This window comes from Gopherus evgoodei, chromosome 4, assembly GCF_007399415.2.
Source record: "Gopherus evgoodei ecotype Sinaloan lineage chromosome 4, rGopEvg1_v1.p, whole genome shotgun sequence".
NCBI lineage: Eukaryota > Metazoa > Chordata > Testudines > Testudinidae > Gopherus > Gopherus evgoodei.
In genome coordinates, this window is record NC_044325.1 from 71,294,362 (window position 1) to 71,312,645 (window position 18,284).

Here is an 18,284-nt window from a genome sequence, read left to right on the forward strand (position 1 = left end):
TGGAAAAAATCCTGTTGCCCAGAAGTCCAGGACAAGAAGGGTGCAACCTGGGCATCAAGTGTCCTGCCAGTCAAACAAGGAGGAGAGCTGGGTGTGGACTGTGTGGCCCCAGGCTCAGCAGTGGCACTCTGACCCCCTGTAAGGTGGGAGAGCCAAGAGGGCAGAGTAGAGGAAAGACAATTGTGAGAGGGGAAGGAGAAGAGCAAAGTAAGAGAACTCTGTTGCCCTCTAGAGTTGACAGGGGTGGTCCTAGACAACACAGATAATGTCTTGGAAGAAGATGGTAGGAACAGGGGGATGTTCACCACTGAAGGTGTCTGAGGGTGAGCCTCAAGGAACATGTTCTCTGTTAGTGCCCTCAGCAGAAGGCTGTGGTGAATGGGGAGGAAGCGATTTGGACTTTTCAGGATCTGGACTTCGCAACTGCAGACAAGTGGTTCAAAGGCAGCTGAAGGGGTGTGGGAGGGTGGCAGGGCAGGCACTCATCTTGGCCTCGGAGACGTGTGGCACAGGAAGCAGATGGTTAGGGTGGCTGTGGCAGCACGATGTCCCTGCTCCCTCATCCCAGACACCCAGGACACCCGACATCCTGCTCCTTGCCCCAGCTTTAACCCCGGTGAGGAAACAGCCTGTCCCCTTTCTCCCCTACCACCACCCCAGAAATGATGCAGCTCCACCCTGCTGCCCTTCTCCACCCAACCCAGCTCTGGTCCCCACCTCTTGGAGCCAAGGGGGTGGGGGTGAGCCAGAAGAGGAACAAGGTCTGGGCAGCCCTGTCGTGCACTCTCCCTAGGTACAGAGGAAATACTGTGGGGAGGGGAACCTAGATCAGCCCCCACAATATTGCCATTGTGCGGGTGCTAGGCCCCACTGCTCCCTCAGTTCTGCCCTCCCTGGAGGAGGGGGTGGTTGATGATCTCGGCAGCTGCCAGGATCCTCTCTGCTACTGGGAGGAGGACTCAGTAACGCACTTACGGAGAGCTGAGTAACCTAACTACACAGCTAGGGGTGTCTCTGGTCACCCAGAGGGGGAAAGACCCAGGAAAGTACAGCCCTCTTGGGTTATTCTTGCAGGGTTAATTTCAACAGTGAGAGCTGTCCCAGCGTATTCCCAGTGACCGCTCTTCGAGAGACTCCTGCATTAACCAACTCTCTGGAGACATCTATTTCATGGTTCCCATCGACGGGCCTGGCTGAATTTCAGGTGCTTTTAAAATCACTTTCCTTTTGTCAAGGGCTAAATTCAGACACATGTAGTACTTTAGAGCAGATGGTGCTGGGGACTGGTTATAGGCTGTGCAGCTTCATGCCTCTGGGCTCCCAAGGCAATAGGTACCTTAGCAGAGATGCCAGCACAGCCCTGGACAATGCAATGCTTGTTCTCCCTCACTGCTGAGGGAAGCACAGAAGTCAGGAATAGAAGAGCCCTAACAAATCATCAAGTCCATTCATTTTTTAGCAGTGCAGGATTGTTCCCTTATTGTGCTTTGTCCAGTCCAGTTAACAACTCAGGCCTCAAACCCAATTTGGTCCTGGCTGTGTGAGGCACCTGTCTCCCTGCCCCAAGAGGCAAGCTCAGCTTTGAGTGATAAGCACATTTTACATATCCCCAAATAAGTAAATGATGATGCGTTCACCACTTCTCTTGGGTATCTCAGAGCAATGTGATCTGTATCCCATCCCTGGTAAGGGGAAGGGTCACATCAGAGTTTATGAAAGAGAAGAGATGTACGTGTGAGGGATGAATCCTAGAATCTAGAGATGGAAGAGACCTTTTAGTTTATATGGTCACCTTGCCAGTGCTAATTCTTGTCTTTAGGCGGCACTAATACCAACATGGGACAGTGACAGCATTACAAAGGCAGTACAATACCTGTCTGCCATCTTTCTGATTGCATGCTTCCAGTGTAATCTGAGATCCAGTGGAGAAGGAGGTGATGGAGAGACACTTGTCCTGCTGTCTAATTAAAGGGTCACTGAAGACCCACTCCTGTGGAGGAGAAAACAAAAAGATACAGATTCCATCATTATGGTAGCAATGATATAACAGAAAAAATGAGCCAAATCCTGGAGTCCTCACTCAGTCTTTACCAGAGAAGAGACTCCCATGGACTGAGCTGGCAGATCCTGGGCAGGTCTGACCCCAGGCTTTGAAGTCTGTGTTCAGGTTTGGGGAACCCTGACATGGGAACTTCAAAACCTGCCTGGCTGGCTTCCAATAGTCAGATCATCCATGGGTTCCAAGAGTCTCCCTGCACAGCACCCTTCCATAATCAGGGTTCTACTGGCCTGCAAAGCAGGTAGGACCCTGTCCCCTAATTGAGGTAAAGGGCAACAGTTTCTGATTATTTTACATAATAGGCAAATTCACTGCCTACTTCTCCCAGGAGTCAACAGCGATTGTCCATTGTGGACAACAGACAGTTTATCAAGTTAGGCAAAACACATACTTTTAAACCCACACACTTCCATACAGCACACACACATCCACAGAAAATAAGCCATTGCATTGATCTCTCCTGCCACTTGATAGACACCCACCCCATCAAGTATTAAGGTTATTATTCACTGGGACGGTGGCCCAGCAGAGGAACCAAGTGAAATACATTGCAGTGACTTCAAACAATAGTGAAATGGCACAGCGAGTCTGATTAAATGGCATGTTGGATGCTAGCTGCAAACTTGTTCCCAACAGATAACAGATGTGAATGAGCATTTGCTGGCATGAAATAGCATACTGGGACCCTTTGTTTGCTCAGCCTCCTTCCCCGCTGTAGCAAGGTTGTCAAATGAGAAGTTCTCGGGCTGGTGTAATGTAGTCCCCCATTGAAATGATGGGGACTATGCCAATTTACAGCAGCTGGGGTCCTGGCTGCCTATCAAAAAGTGTGGCTTTACTCTGAAAAGCCACTGTCAAAATGGCATCTTCTTCCTTAACAGATCTTTTCCCTCTAAGTATTATTTGCTGACTTTTAGTGACAAATATTCTCTCCCCCTATATCTTACATTTTGTTAGGCTGGTAGAGCCAACACAACTTCAGGAGCGGGACCTGAGTTCTAGTCTGGCTCGCCCATCATCAGCAGAGTTATTAGCTAAACTCCAACTGCAGAACCAAATTCTCCCTTCAGCTACACCTGAGCAAGTCCATCAAGGAAAGATTCTGGCTTAGAGAATCTCTGTTACTCGTGGTGACGTGCATTACTTTCAGACCCCAGGTGGAGTTTGCAGTGCTGGCAGCTAGGAAAAAACCCACACATCTTTTTCTCATAACCTGGGTGTGTCTGCTCTGGAGACAGTGAGAGACAAACTGCCTTCCAGAATGCCGGTTTACTAAATCATTTCTCAGATTAGAATTGTGCTTTGGTATGATTTTATTTAAAGAGGACAGTGTTGGGTCAAATCTGATCCAGAATGTAGCTTTTGGAAAAGTTCTTTTTTTGGTTTGTCCCCTGCCATGGAACAAGTTGTGGGCCTGTAAATGCACAGCCTGCAGATCCACACCGATTGTGGGGTAGCAGGGGGAGGATCTATGATGGCTCTGGTAGCATGCCACTTGGTAGCAGGGCTGCAATTGCTAGCACTGGAAAATTATTTACGTTTCATTCATGTTCAGTGTTATTAGTAACATAAAGAAACGAGGTTTCTTTAAAAACTGCTTTTTAACCAGACACTGCCCGTTACAAACACTGCTTTAAAAAGTACTTTAAACATTTTTATTTAAGTGCAAACTTACATTCCTGAATCAGTATTTAAATATATTCTTCCAGTAATTATAGCAAAGATTTCAATTTCCACCAGCGTCTGTGCCAGTTAAGAGTATATTAACCACTTCAAAATCCTGTGAATGTTTGTACTGTGCCCAGAAAGTGGTGTCTGTAAGCTCCTATGGACCCAGGCCAAATGCTCCAGTGTAATGCATGAACCCTAGTGCGCTCACCTTTGGCGGGAATAATGTGCCCCTTCTTTACTGTATTTTGCACTATAGGGATGAGATAGGCAGAGAGAATGAGAAATAGCTCAATTCCTGAGTGCACACTGTAGCACTCAAGGGTTAATGGAGTATTGCCTGTGAATCTGTATATGTCCATTAATGTCCATCTCACTATATTATATGAATCTATATCTAATATAGTAGATCAGGAGCACCCAAACTTTGTCAAACTGAGGGCCATGGTAACAATTTGACATGAAGCCCAAGGCCCACATCGAATTTGCATAAAATGGAGACACCTGAGGCCACCCCAGCTTGGAAACAGATATGTGGCCAGTGGAGAACACAAGTCCCAGCATGCAGTACTTCAGCTTAATCTGAGTGGTTTCATTATGGGCCACATTGTCAAACTCTGACTCACATGCTGTCCACCCCCTACAGCAGAGAGACTGTAACTTATTATAAGGCTGTGCAGAAGCTACTACTGCCGACTGCCAGGACACACTGCCGAGGGTCTCCGACATGCTGAAGATCACACACACACACCTTTCCTAAACATTTATCCTCCCAGTACCATTGTGTCAAAGCTGCTAAAATGCAGCAAACAGGAGTAAAGAGCCAAATTCAAGCCTGCCTCACCTGGCTGACAGGGGGATTGCTCACTGTCCCTTTGCAGCCTCCCACACCAGCCACAGAATTTCCTGCTGTGTCCTGGCCCCAAGACTCCAGGCAATGTCCTCCTTGTCTGATAATCCCAGGAACCAGCTCCTTTTCAGGAACCCTGGGAGAAAAATGACAAGATTTGCATGGCACCTTATAGCCAGAAGTGTCTCGATGCACTGTACATATTTCTATCGAGATTACTCCAACCACCACTGAAATGTGTCCGCCTCTAGAGTGGAACACAGCACAATAGTTGGGGCCAGCAAATGAAGAATATTATATCCAATAGAAATGTCTGAGGGAATTTCAGGAAGCAGAATGTGAGTTAGGATTTGGCCAGAACTCTGAGTTAGTATCCCTTACTTTCAAAAAGTGCTGGGGGATCCTTAATATCCCCAAGGAGATAGGACTTCAGTGTTGCATCTCCTCTGACAGACAGCACCTCAAGCAAAAAGCTCTGTCTATGCTAGCCTCCCCTGCCCCAAATTTTCCCATTGCTACCACCAGTTCATCTCCACTGTGGTACCAACTAGCACTAGTGTAGACAGGGCTCCAGCTGGCTACTTACTTTTAACCACCGTCATCTAACCCTACTGAGTCACAGGTTTTGTCTAGACTAGGATTTAAAGGAGTGTTGGTAGAATGTGTTAGCTAACATGGTCTAATAACACAGCCCTAGTGTAGACATGGCTGCTCACTAACACGGGGCTAGGGCACTGGTTCAGTACTGACTCAGAAGGAAGAGTGCCAGGTACTAGTTCACAAAGACCAGTTGCTACAGAATCTGGGGTTTTCCTTGAAAATCTCAAATCTAAGCACTGGGGCAGACCCAATTCCATGTAGTTTGTTCCTTGGGGCTCCAGGCTGTATGTAATTATGCCACTGGGACTCCAGAGGCCTATTAGGTCTAATGGTTAATCTGGCCCTGGACTTCAGTACAGTGCACAGCAAAAATGCTGGAGCCTTAGATTAGAGGGAGCTGTACTCCACGCTTCCAGCAATGCCATAAGCTCGTATACAAACAATACCTTAATAAGTCGCTTTATTTCAGATCCCTGAGGCACCGGAAATTCAGAAACAGGCATTCACACAACAGAGCTTTAAGATCTTAACAGACTCATTTCCAGAGGTAGGTTAGTCTGCAGCTCTTCTCCCATCAACACACATCCTGACTTCCTTTGACTGCATGTCCTCTCTCCCTACGAACAATGGATGCTGCCCCACCTGGCTTCCTGAAGGTCTCCTAACAGAGCTCTCTGTTCCACAAAAAAACACCTGCCCTTGCCATGCCTTCCCTCTCCCAAAATGTGCTCTATCCTACCTGCCCGCCTGCTGGCTGCACCTCTCCCCACTTCCCTCCCAGAGATCCTTTTACACCTCCCTTTTCCCAGCTCAAATGTCCAAGCTGGAACTGGTGGTAGGTCAAGTGGAAGTGCAGGCCAGCAAATCAAGGAGGGTTTCTCACCAAAAAGAGAGAGGTGAGCAGGTTTTACTCTGAACATGAGAGTCCTGACTTCCTACTTCCCAGCTGCCACAGATCTTCCCCAATTCTGAGGCCAGTGCTTTCCTCCCGGGCCTACCTTCCACATCCTTTCAGAGAGCTGGTTTCCAGCTTTCTAAGAGTTGAGGATTAACTCACTTGAGCTCTGGGTAGACATTCTCCAGGTACCACTGGAAGGATTTACAGTTTAGTTTCCTGCGTTGCTCCATGCGGTCTGCAATACTGGAAACAAAAGCATGTTGTTCAGAATGATACAGTGAATGGAGATGATATGGGGTAACAGCGAGGGCAGGGCTAGTTTTAGGGATGTGTGAAGCTGTATAACATTACCCCCTTATCCTTGGCCTCTGGCCAATGTGATGGGGGCAGAGCAGGGACATTGAAAAAGTGGAAGACAAGGAGGGGTGAGTGCAGGGGCCTCCCGATGTGGGACTGAAGAAATGAACACACACACCCTGGCAATTTCTTGCACTTCCTCTAGCTCAGAGAAAAACAACACAGCACAGTGGCACCACTGGAGAGCTGAGAAGGTGGCTTCACTGTTGTGTGTCCCTGTGGAGCTCTATTGTAAGAGAGAGACTCAGACAACCGCTGGGAAACAAAACAGGTGACTACAAATGATCAAGGGTGTGTTTAATCATTTTTGTAATAGATTTTTTCCTGTGTTTACAATGACTCCTTGGAAACTTGAAATGTAAATGGTCACTTTAAAAAACAACTGCATTGTCACTCTAGGGCTCCTTATGGCTGTGCTGCATGCACTGGCTTATCAGTGTCCATTAGCTCAGGAGTTGTCATTTGGCACTGATTTTGTTTTCCCTGGAAGAGGAGTAGTGAAGCTTTTGTTCTAAAGGAAAGAATACATCAAGGGTTAAATTATGGCTCTTACAGACCAGGGTACTCTATTGGCCTGGGGCAGATGAGCAGCCATAGTGCTTGAGTAGTGGAGAAGGCACAAAGTACTGGGGGCATAATGTCTCCATATGGTTGGTGGGGGAGGGAAGGAACTGTGCTCTGCTGCTGCACTCCATAGCCCTGTACTAAAGGTGTTCAGTGCACGCCCCTCCACAGACGATTCTCTTGGCTCTAGCTGGTGTGCAGGAATGGGGAGGGAACAGGGCTCTGGTCCCACATCCAGCCCAGTCAAACATTCCTCCCTTGGCGTGTGTGATCCTGCTGGCAGAGCTAGTGGTTCCCTCTCATCCATATATTCACCCTCTGTGGGTGTGGTGAGTGGAGGGGAAATAATCTGTTTTTATGCATCCTCTTTCTCCTGCCATCCTCAGGGACCCAACTGGGAGCAGCCATAATACAGCCCATATCTTATAAAGAACTATATAGATCTTATAAACTGATATAACTGGTGAGGAAGCAGGTCACATTTGGGGCCTAATTAACCTTGACGGTGTTCCTTTAACCACTGACATAAGCCTTCTAAAAGTACATGTTAGCATTACAAAGCCATTACTATACGTTATGTAGTTACTGAGGGCCAAATCCTGCAGCCCTGACTCAGCTTTTATTCACACAAAGCTGCCACTGAAGCCATTAGGAGATCTGCATGAAGGGTGCTGCAGGCTTTGGCCCCAGAGGGCTCATGGAGGCTCCTGCACCCCATGCAACAGAGAGCTCTCCATCACAGACAGGCAGCAGAGGACCTGGGATTGGACTTGTGTTTGGGCTCTGGCCCAAGGGCCGCACTCAGGCCAGACCAGAGACGGATAAATGTTAGGCAGGCAAAGACATTTTTAAAAGATCATTTATTAATTTATGAGAAATAAAACATGATGTAAAACACAGAGTGGCGCTTACATCATGTTGAATCTACAGAGCTCACTGCATACAGGAGATACATCAGTATTGAACATATGTGTGTCCAAGAGACAACCATAAATAGGGATCTCCGAAGCCAATGCAGTAATATCAATGTGCTGTCCATAGACTGATACATACAGAGGTATGTTTGGCTTCATGGTACTCTCCTAGTTCATAAATATGCCTTAGGTTTTTAAATTTCTTTGGAAAGTTCACTATTTTTGTTGCAACTTCCCCTCTGCCCACACCTATGTGACCCTGACCTATAGCTGGTTTTTGTGGGGCAGCCAGCCTGCCTAACCCTAATGCCGAATGGCCATTCATACCAGTAAAAGCCAGTCCCATTGGCTCTGGATGCAGCATAAGCACAGGAATGTCTGATCAGTTAACTGCTCAGCTCAGACCTCCATAGACTGGTTACATGCTGTGTAAAAAAACGTGTTTTTCTTCTATCCACTTAATGTGTTGCCTTTTAATTTCATTAAGGGTCCCTCTGGGCTTGTATGCTAGAGCAAGTTAAGTAGAGCACTGAAGGGGAGGAAGGACATAAGTTGCCATTTAAAATAAAGTAAATTAAAAGTAAATCTTGTTAACTAGCCATTTGAGCTGTGGTTCTGAGATAGCGCTGGGCAGGGCATCTTTGCCCTTAGCCTTTCCCTACCCTCTCCCAATGAAAGTGCAAAAGCAATTTCCAGTGAACAAACCGATTAGCAGGAAGGCTGCGGGCCAGGCTCAGGGACTGCTTACCTTCCAAATGATTTCCCGATGGCAGAAGGCCGGGCCTCGTAGTAGTACTGTTTGTACTCATCCATCCACACCTCTGCTGTGCGTTTGGTGTTCCTGCAGGTGGGCAAGGAGAAGCTATGCTGAGTGCTAGTACCTCACGGCAGCTCCCCCAAGAGCTGGAGATAAAGGAACATTGGCAACTTAGGAACGTGCTCATGGAGACACTCAGGATATGTCTACACTATGGAGAGTATACTGACATAGCTACGGCACCGTAGCTCTGCCAGTGCAACCTAGATGCAGCCCAAGATGATGGAAGGGGTTTTTCTGGCTGTGTAGGAAAAGTACCTTCCCAAATGACAGTAGCTTTGCCAATGGAAAATCCTTTCTGTCCACACAGCTGCACCTACACTTAGGGTTAGGTTGGTATAGCTGCATTAGTCAGGAGTGTAGCTATATTAACCTAACTTTTAAGTGTAGACCAGGTCTCAGGAAAGTTAAGTCATCGCAACAGCTATGCCAGCGTAACCTCACAGTGTAGACGCAACCTACACTGACGGACGGGGTTTTTCCATCACTGTAGGTAATCCACCTCCCTGAGCAACTGTAGCTAAGTCAACGGAAGCATTCTTCTGTCTATCTAGTTGTGCAGACCCTGGAGGTTAGGTCAGCATAGCTATATTGGTCAGGAGTGTGGATTTTTCTCACCTCTGACTGATGTACCTATATTGACCTAAATTTTAAGCACAGACCAACTCTAAAGGTGTGAAGTTAAAGAGTGTTAAAGTGCATTAAGCCTGTGTGGACACTCTCATTTAGAAGTGAAGTGGCCTTAGTTCACTTTAGCTTAATTCACTTTTGTCCCTGTCCAGATGTGCCTTTTGTCACTAGTCACAGACCAATATCACCCTTTGTTTTTTTTGTAACAACCTCTTTCTCCCTCCCAAAGCATCTAGCAACTTCTCTCATTTTTATTCTCTTCCCCTCTCTGCTACAATGGAAGCTGCCCATGTGGCTCTTCTCATAACAGATACATCTTTGTGGTACATCTGGACCTGCAACTCTCATGTGCTATCTCCTAAACAGTAACAAAAAATGTGACAAAGAACTGCTGAGTCCTGTAGCAGGTTCAGCTGGAAGGAAGGAGATGGACGGGGCCAGGAATACCCAGGACTGGAATTCCTAGGGACGCTGAGGATATGTCCTTCTGCATTCCAGAGGAAGGGGATATGCTTTATGCAGTGGGCATCTGCACCATTTCTTTGCCTAGGCAGGAGGTTTCAGGCTGAATCTTGTTAAATGTTCAACCACGTGCCATCCTCCCTGAATCCCCAGGTGAAAAAAAAGGGAAAGGGGGAAAGAAAGATATAGGATTACTTAGACATGCTAAATATCAAGATGATTCATCTGCCATTGCGATATCCCAACACCTACTTGATATAGGTCAGTGCATTGCCCTCTGGAAAGTCATAGGGATGGCGTTTCCTGAACACATGGCCAACTCGACTGCAGGGAACAATCTCCAAGCTGCCACCGCACATCCATACTCGGAAGGAGAGCTCTGGAAGAGATCCCAAGCATCAGAATGTACAGTCAGACAAGCAATACAGGTAAAACTTCCTAGAATATCAAGAAAAAAGCCACCTCATACACTGCCCCTGAATGGCTTTGCCTCCTTTCTCGGCGTAGATGCCATAGACGCAGTCCACGGTAAAACCAGGAAGGGTGAATTGATGGAAAGAGAACCTGTCTCTCTTTGTTATAATTGAGTTGATCCTCAGACTTCCCAACCTTCCTCCTGTCCCTCTCCTCTCTCTGAAACCATCCCTTTAACAAGAGACCTACTTATTATCCTGGGCCTTGTGGCTGCCAGACACTTAGAATGGCTTCTGGCAACAGATGTTGTTGACATTACACTGGACTTCAGTGGCCCACAAGCCCTGTCTACAAGAGATGGGGCTACCCCAGGAAAACAGACACCCCTGAAGAAGTCAGAATGGGTGCCAAGAGTGGGTGCATGGGAGAAAAGGAACAGATTTAGGGAAAGGATGGATATATGAGAGATAATAGGAACTGACAGAGAGAAGAGGAGTCAGGGTGGTGCTTTGGTTTACTTAAACAGTCCATGCCTGGAGTCCTGCTCCCTTTGCCACTGACATTACCCTGGAGTACAGTTTCAAAGCAGAACATATCATACAGTTGCCAAGTGTGGGCCATGGCTACTCTCTCCCTCTAATTTCAGGGCAACAACCCAGCTGATCAGATTTATGTATATCCAATTAAATATGTCTACTTAGCTCAGGTGCTTGTGTCCCCTCGCCATGGCAAAGTTTGGCCACCACTGCCCATCTAAACACCATATCTCCCCTGCTCTTCTCCTCTCCTGGCCCCTGGAATCCCAGCAGCTGTAGTACATCTCACATTAATGTTTCAGTTGTATCACACCATCTCATTATAATGCTCCCAACTCACTTGGCTCTGCCAAAAATGGTAGAGGAGTGAAAACACTGGGCTGCAGCTCAAAGTTACCTCTCCCAAGAGCAGAATTCAGTCCAGTTTATTTGAGAGAAACACACACACGCAGAGCATTTGCAGAAACTCAACTGATCTTGAAGTCAAATTCAACATTTGGTTAAAGAATTGTAGGAACACAGGGGCTTTGATGTGCAGAAGCTCATTTGCATCACAGATGAGACAGGCCCTTGTTAAGGATTATGAGTCTGTCCGTTGTCGTCCCCCCCTGAGTTTAATCACTGTGCCACACTGGCTGGGTTCCTCACTTGCGCTTCATGTGGAGATGAAAGCAACAAAAGAGGAAGGGTAATAGGCAAAAAAGTCAACTGGGGAGTTGGAGAAATTTGCATAAGATTCTCTCCAACAATGGGGCCCTCTAGAGACTTCAGATCATATAGATTCTCCTTCAAAAACTTTACTTGTCTGGGGTCTTCCTCAGGCCATGGGGCAGGAGATACAACATTATCAAGTTACAAAAAATATCCTTTCAGCCTGAAATCTCCCACGCAGGCCCCATGGCTACCATACTTCAGGCCTTTCACTCCCAGATTGCCAGTCCAGCTCCTTTGGGATTGCTTAACACGAGTGGGTTATTTGTTTTTCAAATGGCTTCTACTTCTGCCTCTGAGTAAAGGAGAAAATGTTAATAAGTCACATTTTCACTGCTATCTTTTGATCCCTCTCACACATCCCAGACAGTCTGTGCCCAACAGGGATCAGTTGAGAGACAAGTAGCAGAAGAAAGCTCCCCAGTCTCATAGGCAGGGAAGGTTTTTGAAAAAAGCCAGGCTATACGTTTCTTTTGGGATTGTGTCCAACTGGCTTTTTCACTCCTGGAACTAGGTTCTAACTCATTCTGGGCCAGGTTGCATCTAATAACTATATCAAACATATCCATTGTGAAATCCTGAAGCCAGTTTGTTTGGTTAACCTGATGTATGGGTTTCAAGACAGTTCTCAATTCTAGGTGGATGCAGACGGATGCAAATGCACGCGCGCGCACATGCACACACACACACACAGTGTATCTATTCCATATCCATAAAGCAGCGGGATCCCTGAAGGCAGGCAAAAAGGACAAAAAGATGATGCAGTTCACACAACAATACATCATTTTATTCTGATTTATTTCCTTCAAATATGGAACAGAAATTGGAGACGGAGAAGATCTACTAGGTGATTTAGCCCATGCCCTGGGGAATATGTTGGATTTTTATGTACTGTATGTTTCCAAGTGCTTTGTAATTTTAGATGATTCAAGCACTGTGAGTTTCTCCACTTCCCCTAAGAGACTTTTACCAGCTAAGGGTACGCTTACACTTAGAGAGGAGAATGTGAGGCCTGGCTTCAGGAGACAATACCCATGCTAGCTTTGATCAACCTAGTGTGCTAAAAATAATGTAGCTGCAACTGCATGAATGGCTGGAGTGGCTAGCAGCCCCAAGTAGATGCCTATGGTCTTGGATGTGTACGTACTGAGGGTGACTAATCCCTCCCACTGCTCATGTTGCCATGGCTACACTCTATTGCTAGCTTGATCAGAGCTAGTGTGGGTATGTGTCCTCAAGCTGGGAATCACACACCCAACATACCTTAATACATCTTGCTGCCATGCAAACTTGCTTGGAGCGCTTGCATCCAGCTACTAAGTTACTCCTGTCTCCTAGTTGAGCATGATTTTGTAGGGGAGAGTGTAGTGAAGCATACTCTTACCATATCCCTTCGGATATGCACTTGCCTGCCATACTCTGCCTCCTTTTTAACCCTGCTCACTCACAAGTAAAAAAAAATCCACAAAAAAATGGTTGACATTAAAATATTTTGTTTTTCATGAAAAAATGTGGCATTTTAATAAAAAAAATTATAAAAATATTACCAAGATTTTTCATATACCAAAAACCTGGTTTTCGACAAACAAAACAAAAATGAAAAATATCCATTACCATTTTCTATTGTATTATCCTCCTATTATCTAATGAATATATAATTTATGTGTCAAGGAGGAATGAGTTTTATATTGTATTTTAATTTATGAGATGAGCACCAACAGAGGCTTATGGAAATCTGAAGAAATATAGTATTGAGTAACCCCCCATCAGATCTTTACAACAAAGATTCCACCTCACAACTTTGTTTTCCCCATTCCTAGTTTATCCTTTCAGAAGCTGAAAGCACGGGATGCATTATTCTTTTAAAGGGAATTTATCTGCATCTTAATTAATAATGCAAACAGAATACATTTGTGGCAGCTTTATCATATTCTTAATGATCCTCCTAGTTTCACGTCTGAATTCTGACAGATCATCATTTCCAATGTGTCTTAGAGAGGGTTCCCTCTGTCTAATGGAAAATACTCTTCTAAGCTCCTTAGGTAATCCCAAGTAACATGTACTGCAGGCAAGCCATGCTTGGAACTGCTCAAATAGTGAGCAAAATCACTTTCTAGTTCCAGAGAGTCAGGCCAGAGGGAGCGGTTTTATTACTACAAGAGGTATTGAAACACAGAAAGAGATATGTACAGATTCATTTCCATTAACAGGAAAGACAAGTAAATTAGTTATTTTAATTCCACTCTCCCTCACCAGCAATTCATTTTAATGGAGTCCCAAATACTTGATTTCTCTGTGCTCCTCTTTTCAGTTCTGCTGCTCTCTCTAAACCTCACTTACATGTGATGATTCTACAGCATAAGGCATCTAATTTGGGAGAAAAAGATGCCTCAAATTGTCACCTCTGGTAATAGTGGGGAAGCAGGTTTCAGAGCTTTGCTATGTGAAATAACAGTACCTGGGAAGATATTCCTCAGAGGGTTTAGAGCTCAGTCCCAGTTTAAGAGTCTCATGCAGTTTATGAATATCGGCACCCAGCTTCCACTCCCAAAGAGGCCTGACATATTAGGAACACAGCATTTCAAAGCCACTGTCATGGGATAAGAACTCACCTTTATTAGGGGAAGAAGCGATGTCTATAGAAAGATTGAATGGTGGTGATGTTCCATTGGAAGACTTATGAGACTATGGAATGGGTCAGGAAAGAGAATCTCTCCTGAAGATCTGATGTTAAGTACCACAGATATTATTGTTATTTATGTGTATTTCTGTAGCACCAGAAGGCCCTACTCAAGGATCAAGGCCCTGTCCTGTTAGGCACTGTGCACACATACAACAAAAAGATGGTCCCTATCTTAAAGAGCTTATATCTTTGATATACACATGAGCCAGTAATATAGATCTGACTGACATTGTGGTTGTCTGATGTCTAGAACCTTACACCGATACACAGATCTTTGGAGTGGGGTGTTTCTGTGGATTGGGAATGCGTTCCATCTATATGCAAGTAATATATTAATTACGTGAAATGCCCACAGGAAAGCATATTTTGTCTGACAAAGATTTCCTGGTGTCACTTTCTGTGTGAGGAGGGAGATGGTGTGGGGAAAGAGAGGGCAATGACTAATTTCACAACTCACCAAAATTCTCTCCTCCCCAGATGTCCATCTGAGTGTCATATTTTCCCAGATGATTAAACCAAGACTTATCGATCACAAAGATGCCTCCTGCTATGACAGGTGTTCTGAAGAGAAGGAAGAAAGGGCAAATACATAACAAAACAATAATCATAATTTGTCCTTGCACAGGATCTTTCATCTGAATATCACAAGGCACTTTAGAAACATTCATTAATTAAGCCCCGTAACCCTGCTCCACCACCATTATCCTTATCTCCATTTTACAGATGAGGAAAACTTGGCCAGACATAGTTCCTCACCTCAATCACATGATGAGATTGCAGCAGAGGTGGGAATACAACACAAATCTCCTGACTCCAAGTCTTGTGCTTTCACCAACAGACCCACCTTCCTCCCCTTGTTAGATTCTATCACAGCATTTAGAAGGTTAGTGTTGTGTCTTTTGCTCTTTGCACAACATACTCAATATGAAGGAACCACATGGGCACAGTGGGGTCCAAACAACTGCTGGACTGTTACTAAGGCTCAGCTGCATATACCCAATGCTGTTCTGTCAGGGTTCTGGTGGTTTTGGAAACATGAAACACAGTGAGGTCTGCTACAGGGCTCACAAACTATTTACAGGGATGCTTTCCAATTCCCATGTGCTATAGTTAAAGAATCTTGCTGTCTAAATAGACAAGAATTTGGGGGTTTTGTCAGCATTTTTCACACTTTAGTTTTCTCAAAGCTCTGTACACAGTAGTGAACCAGCTAGTGACTACACTGGCCAACAGAGAAGCCACTATGTGCCCCCACCCCTATCTCAGTCAAAACTTGAACATTCAAAGCTGGGAAAAAAGGATGATCCTGTAGTTAAGCCCTTGGACTGGGTTTGGTTCCCAACTTTGCCATTGACTTCCTGTGTGACATTAGGCAAGTTGTTCAGCCTCTGTGCCTTAATTCTTTATCCATAAGAGGGGATAATAGCACAACCAAACCGCACACGCTGTCGAGAGGATACATTCATTAGTTTGTGAGGCACTCAGATACTAGAGAGATAGGGGCCATATAAGTAGACAGATTGAATGGGCTGCAACGGTCCGTAAATGCGTTTAACTTAAAATCATTACTTTTTACATTATTCAGGGAGTAACGAATTGACAAATTACAGCTTTCACACATGTCACATGACTGCTTCAAACATCTCACAGGACAAATGCCTCACACAGCATCTGCAGCGACTGCGATGGTATCTTGTCCTCACAAGGCAAGTTCTTGTGCATTCCTGATGCAAAGATGAAGTCTTAACAATGGCATTCAAAGAGAGGGCCGCACAAGCCCAACAGAGACTGGTACCTTATGGACTGGGTTGGGTCCGTTCTGGACATCTTCTGCTCTATAGGGATCTGCTCCCACTTAAAGTGAAGGCTCCAGTCAAACCCTGAGAAGAAAAGAAACACTAGGGATACCAATAGAGTATGACAATGCTGGCCACTAGAATACTCAGGAAATCTGCAGCAAGAGCATCAGGGGAACAACCAACTAAACTAACAGGATGCTGCAAACCTCCTTTTATTTTGGTTGGTTCTGGTGACCATTTTGCATACACAGGTTTCCACTAGCCTTGGAAACGGACCCATGCCTTCATTGAGAGGGTGCCTGTTTTGCCCCCCCTCCACCCCATCTGCCTGTGGCAGGTGCCACACCAGATTTGCAAGTACTACTCTTCACGTCAACCAGCAGGGAGCAGATGGGCATACTGGACCTGCAAATGCATGAGGCCACCAGTAACCCAAGTGAGCAGAAGTCCCAAGGTTACCCCCCACATGCCTCAAAGTAGCAAGAACTTTTGACATTGCAGCAAAATGTAAACATGTTGCTGTACCATTTGGAGTCCCTCCAGGCTCTCCCCTCCCTTAGCAATACTTGTCTGTGCTCAACTACTTTCCAGATCTTCTGGAGTGTGTTGTCAGGGCGAGAGGCAATAATCAGGGCTGTTGCAGTCTGGTCAGTGCATCTTATGCCTCTTTGGCTGACAAAGTTATGAGCACTCTTGGTGAGATGACGGCGTATTTCTGGGAACAAAGGCTCCAGTGCATTACCATTGGTTTTCCCAAGTCTATCACTTGTTGAGTTGTCCCACGTTTCTGAATTGAGCTATGAGTAAACCTTAAAATGCTGCCAGGTAATGGACACCCATGAATTGGGTGAGTTCTAAAGGCAGGGAGGGTGGTGAGAGGAGGTGGTAGGTGAGATTCACCATTGAAAGGGAGAAAGAGTTGATCCAGATGATGTTGGGGGGCAAGGGATGGTAGTGGAAGGGTTTCACAGCTAGGAAGAGAGTTGAGAATGTTTTTCAGGGGCTACTGTGGGAGGATTTGGCAGATGTGTGGCCTTGGGATGCTCTTCAATGGATAGAAGGAAGCTCTGATGTCTGCGAAGCACAGTGCGCTGGCAGGAGGACTCTGCATCTGACAGGAGTCTATCTGTGATCCCAGTGGGTTTCAACAGCTGATGGTGGCATTTGTCTGGGGGAATCATGGAGAGGGTGCAGGCAGATCTGACAGCTGGGAGAGGGGATTGGGTTAAGGGCCTAACCTGAGGGACCTATTGGTGGGTTTAGGCACTGCTGAGTAGGAGCGCTAATCAGCTGGAGGGGGATTGCTTGCATCACTTATCCATCAGGTGATGGGTGATGTTAGCCTGCATGCTTTGGGATGGGCAGGTGTGTGTGTGGTGAGTTTTGGAGAGCAAGCAGAGGAGCATTGTAAGGGTCAGACTCTGGCACCTCTCCTGAATACCTGCCTGGCCTGCAATCTGCCTGCAGACCTTTCCTAGAGAGCCACCTTCAGTCCTAAAAAACTACTGCCTTGTATCTGAAGCATCCAAATGCAGGACCAGTTACACAGAGTGAGGGGAGAGCCTCTCTGCATACCCCCAAGTTGCTTCATGGCCTCTTCTCCACTGGAGCTGTTCCTTCCAAGCAGCAAAACACACTGGACAGAAAGAGCAGAGCACTGTTACTGCTGCCACTCACTAGCTGGTCCTTGTCCACCTTCCCCTCAGGTCTAACTTATCCCAGCCATTAGCCTTACCCACCTCCCCTCAGATCGGCTGAGGCTGCCAGGTAGGCAAAATTATCCAGGCTGATCACATCGATGATTGGACTCACCACCCGGGTATAATCCTGTGAGAACAGAAGAGTGGGAGAACAATCAGGCCTCTCTTGGGGGGCTGGCAAAAGAATAGGGTATCAGAGACATGAGGCTATGCACACCGCAACAGGGGAGAATATATCAGCATATTATATTGCAATTCTTCATTACCTCCCATGTGGCAGCTGGGTAACGACTCCATGGCTGCTGCACATGTCAATAGATAGGGAAACTGTCAGCTCAACTTCATATCTATGACACGGGGGCCCTCTTTTAATATGCGTTTAGCACACAGGAGCAGTGGTAAGTGACAGCTCTTTATTTCCTGGCCCCAAACACATGACATGGGTCCCAGTTTCAAAGGTTAATATCCCTGTCACAAAGGCAGGAATCAGGGCTTGGTTACACTTGAAACTCCAAAGCGCTGCTGCGGGAGCGCTCCCACGGCAGCACTTTGAAGTGGGAGTGTGGTCGTGGCGCCAGCGCTGGGAGAGAGCTCTCCCAGCGCTGCAGGTACTCCACCTCCT

The 18,284-nt window shown here is 46.1% G+C and overlaps 1 protein-coding gene across 1 annotated transcript in view; it reads right to left on the reverse strand.

Annotated features, from left to right (window-relative positions):
* Window positions 1–18,284, reverse strand: part of GALNT16 (polypeptide N-acetylgalactosaminyltransferase 16) — a 115,240-nt gene that overhangs the window by 8,886 nt on the left and 88,070 nt on the right. Inside the window, exons 7-14 of the mRNA XM_030559708.1 lie at window positions 17,702–17,789; window positions 15,959–16,043; window positions 14,621–14,724; window positions 10,072–10,198; window positions 8,659–8,751; window positions 6,235–6,318; window positions 4,572–4,713; window positions 1,874–1,990 (exon numbers count right to left, since the gene is read on the reverse strand). Of these exons, the coding sequence (XP_030415568.1) occupies window positions 1,874–1,990; window positions 4,572–4,713; window positions 6,235–6,318; window positions 8,659–8,751; window positions 10,072–10,198; window positions 14,621–14,724; window positions 15,959–16,043; window positions 17,702–17,789 (840 nt within the window). The remainder of the gene's footprint in view (window positions 1–1,873; window positions 1,991–4,571; window positions 4,714–6,234; window positions 6,319–8,658; window positions 8,752–10,071; window positions 10,199–14,620; window positions 14,725–15,958; window positions 16,044–17,701; window positions 17,790–18,284) is intronic.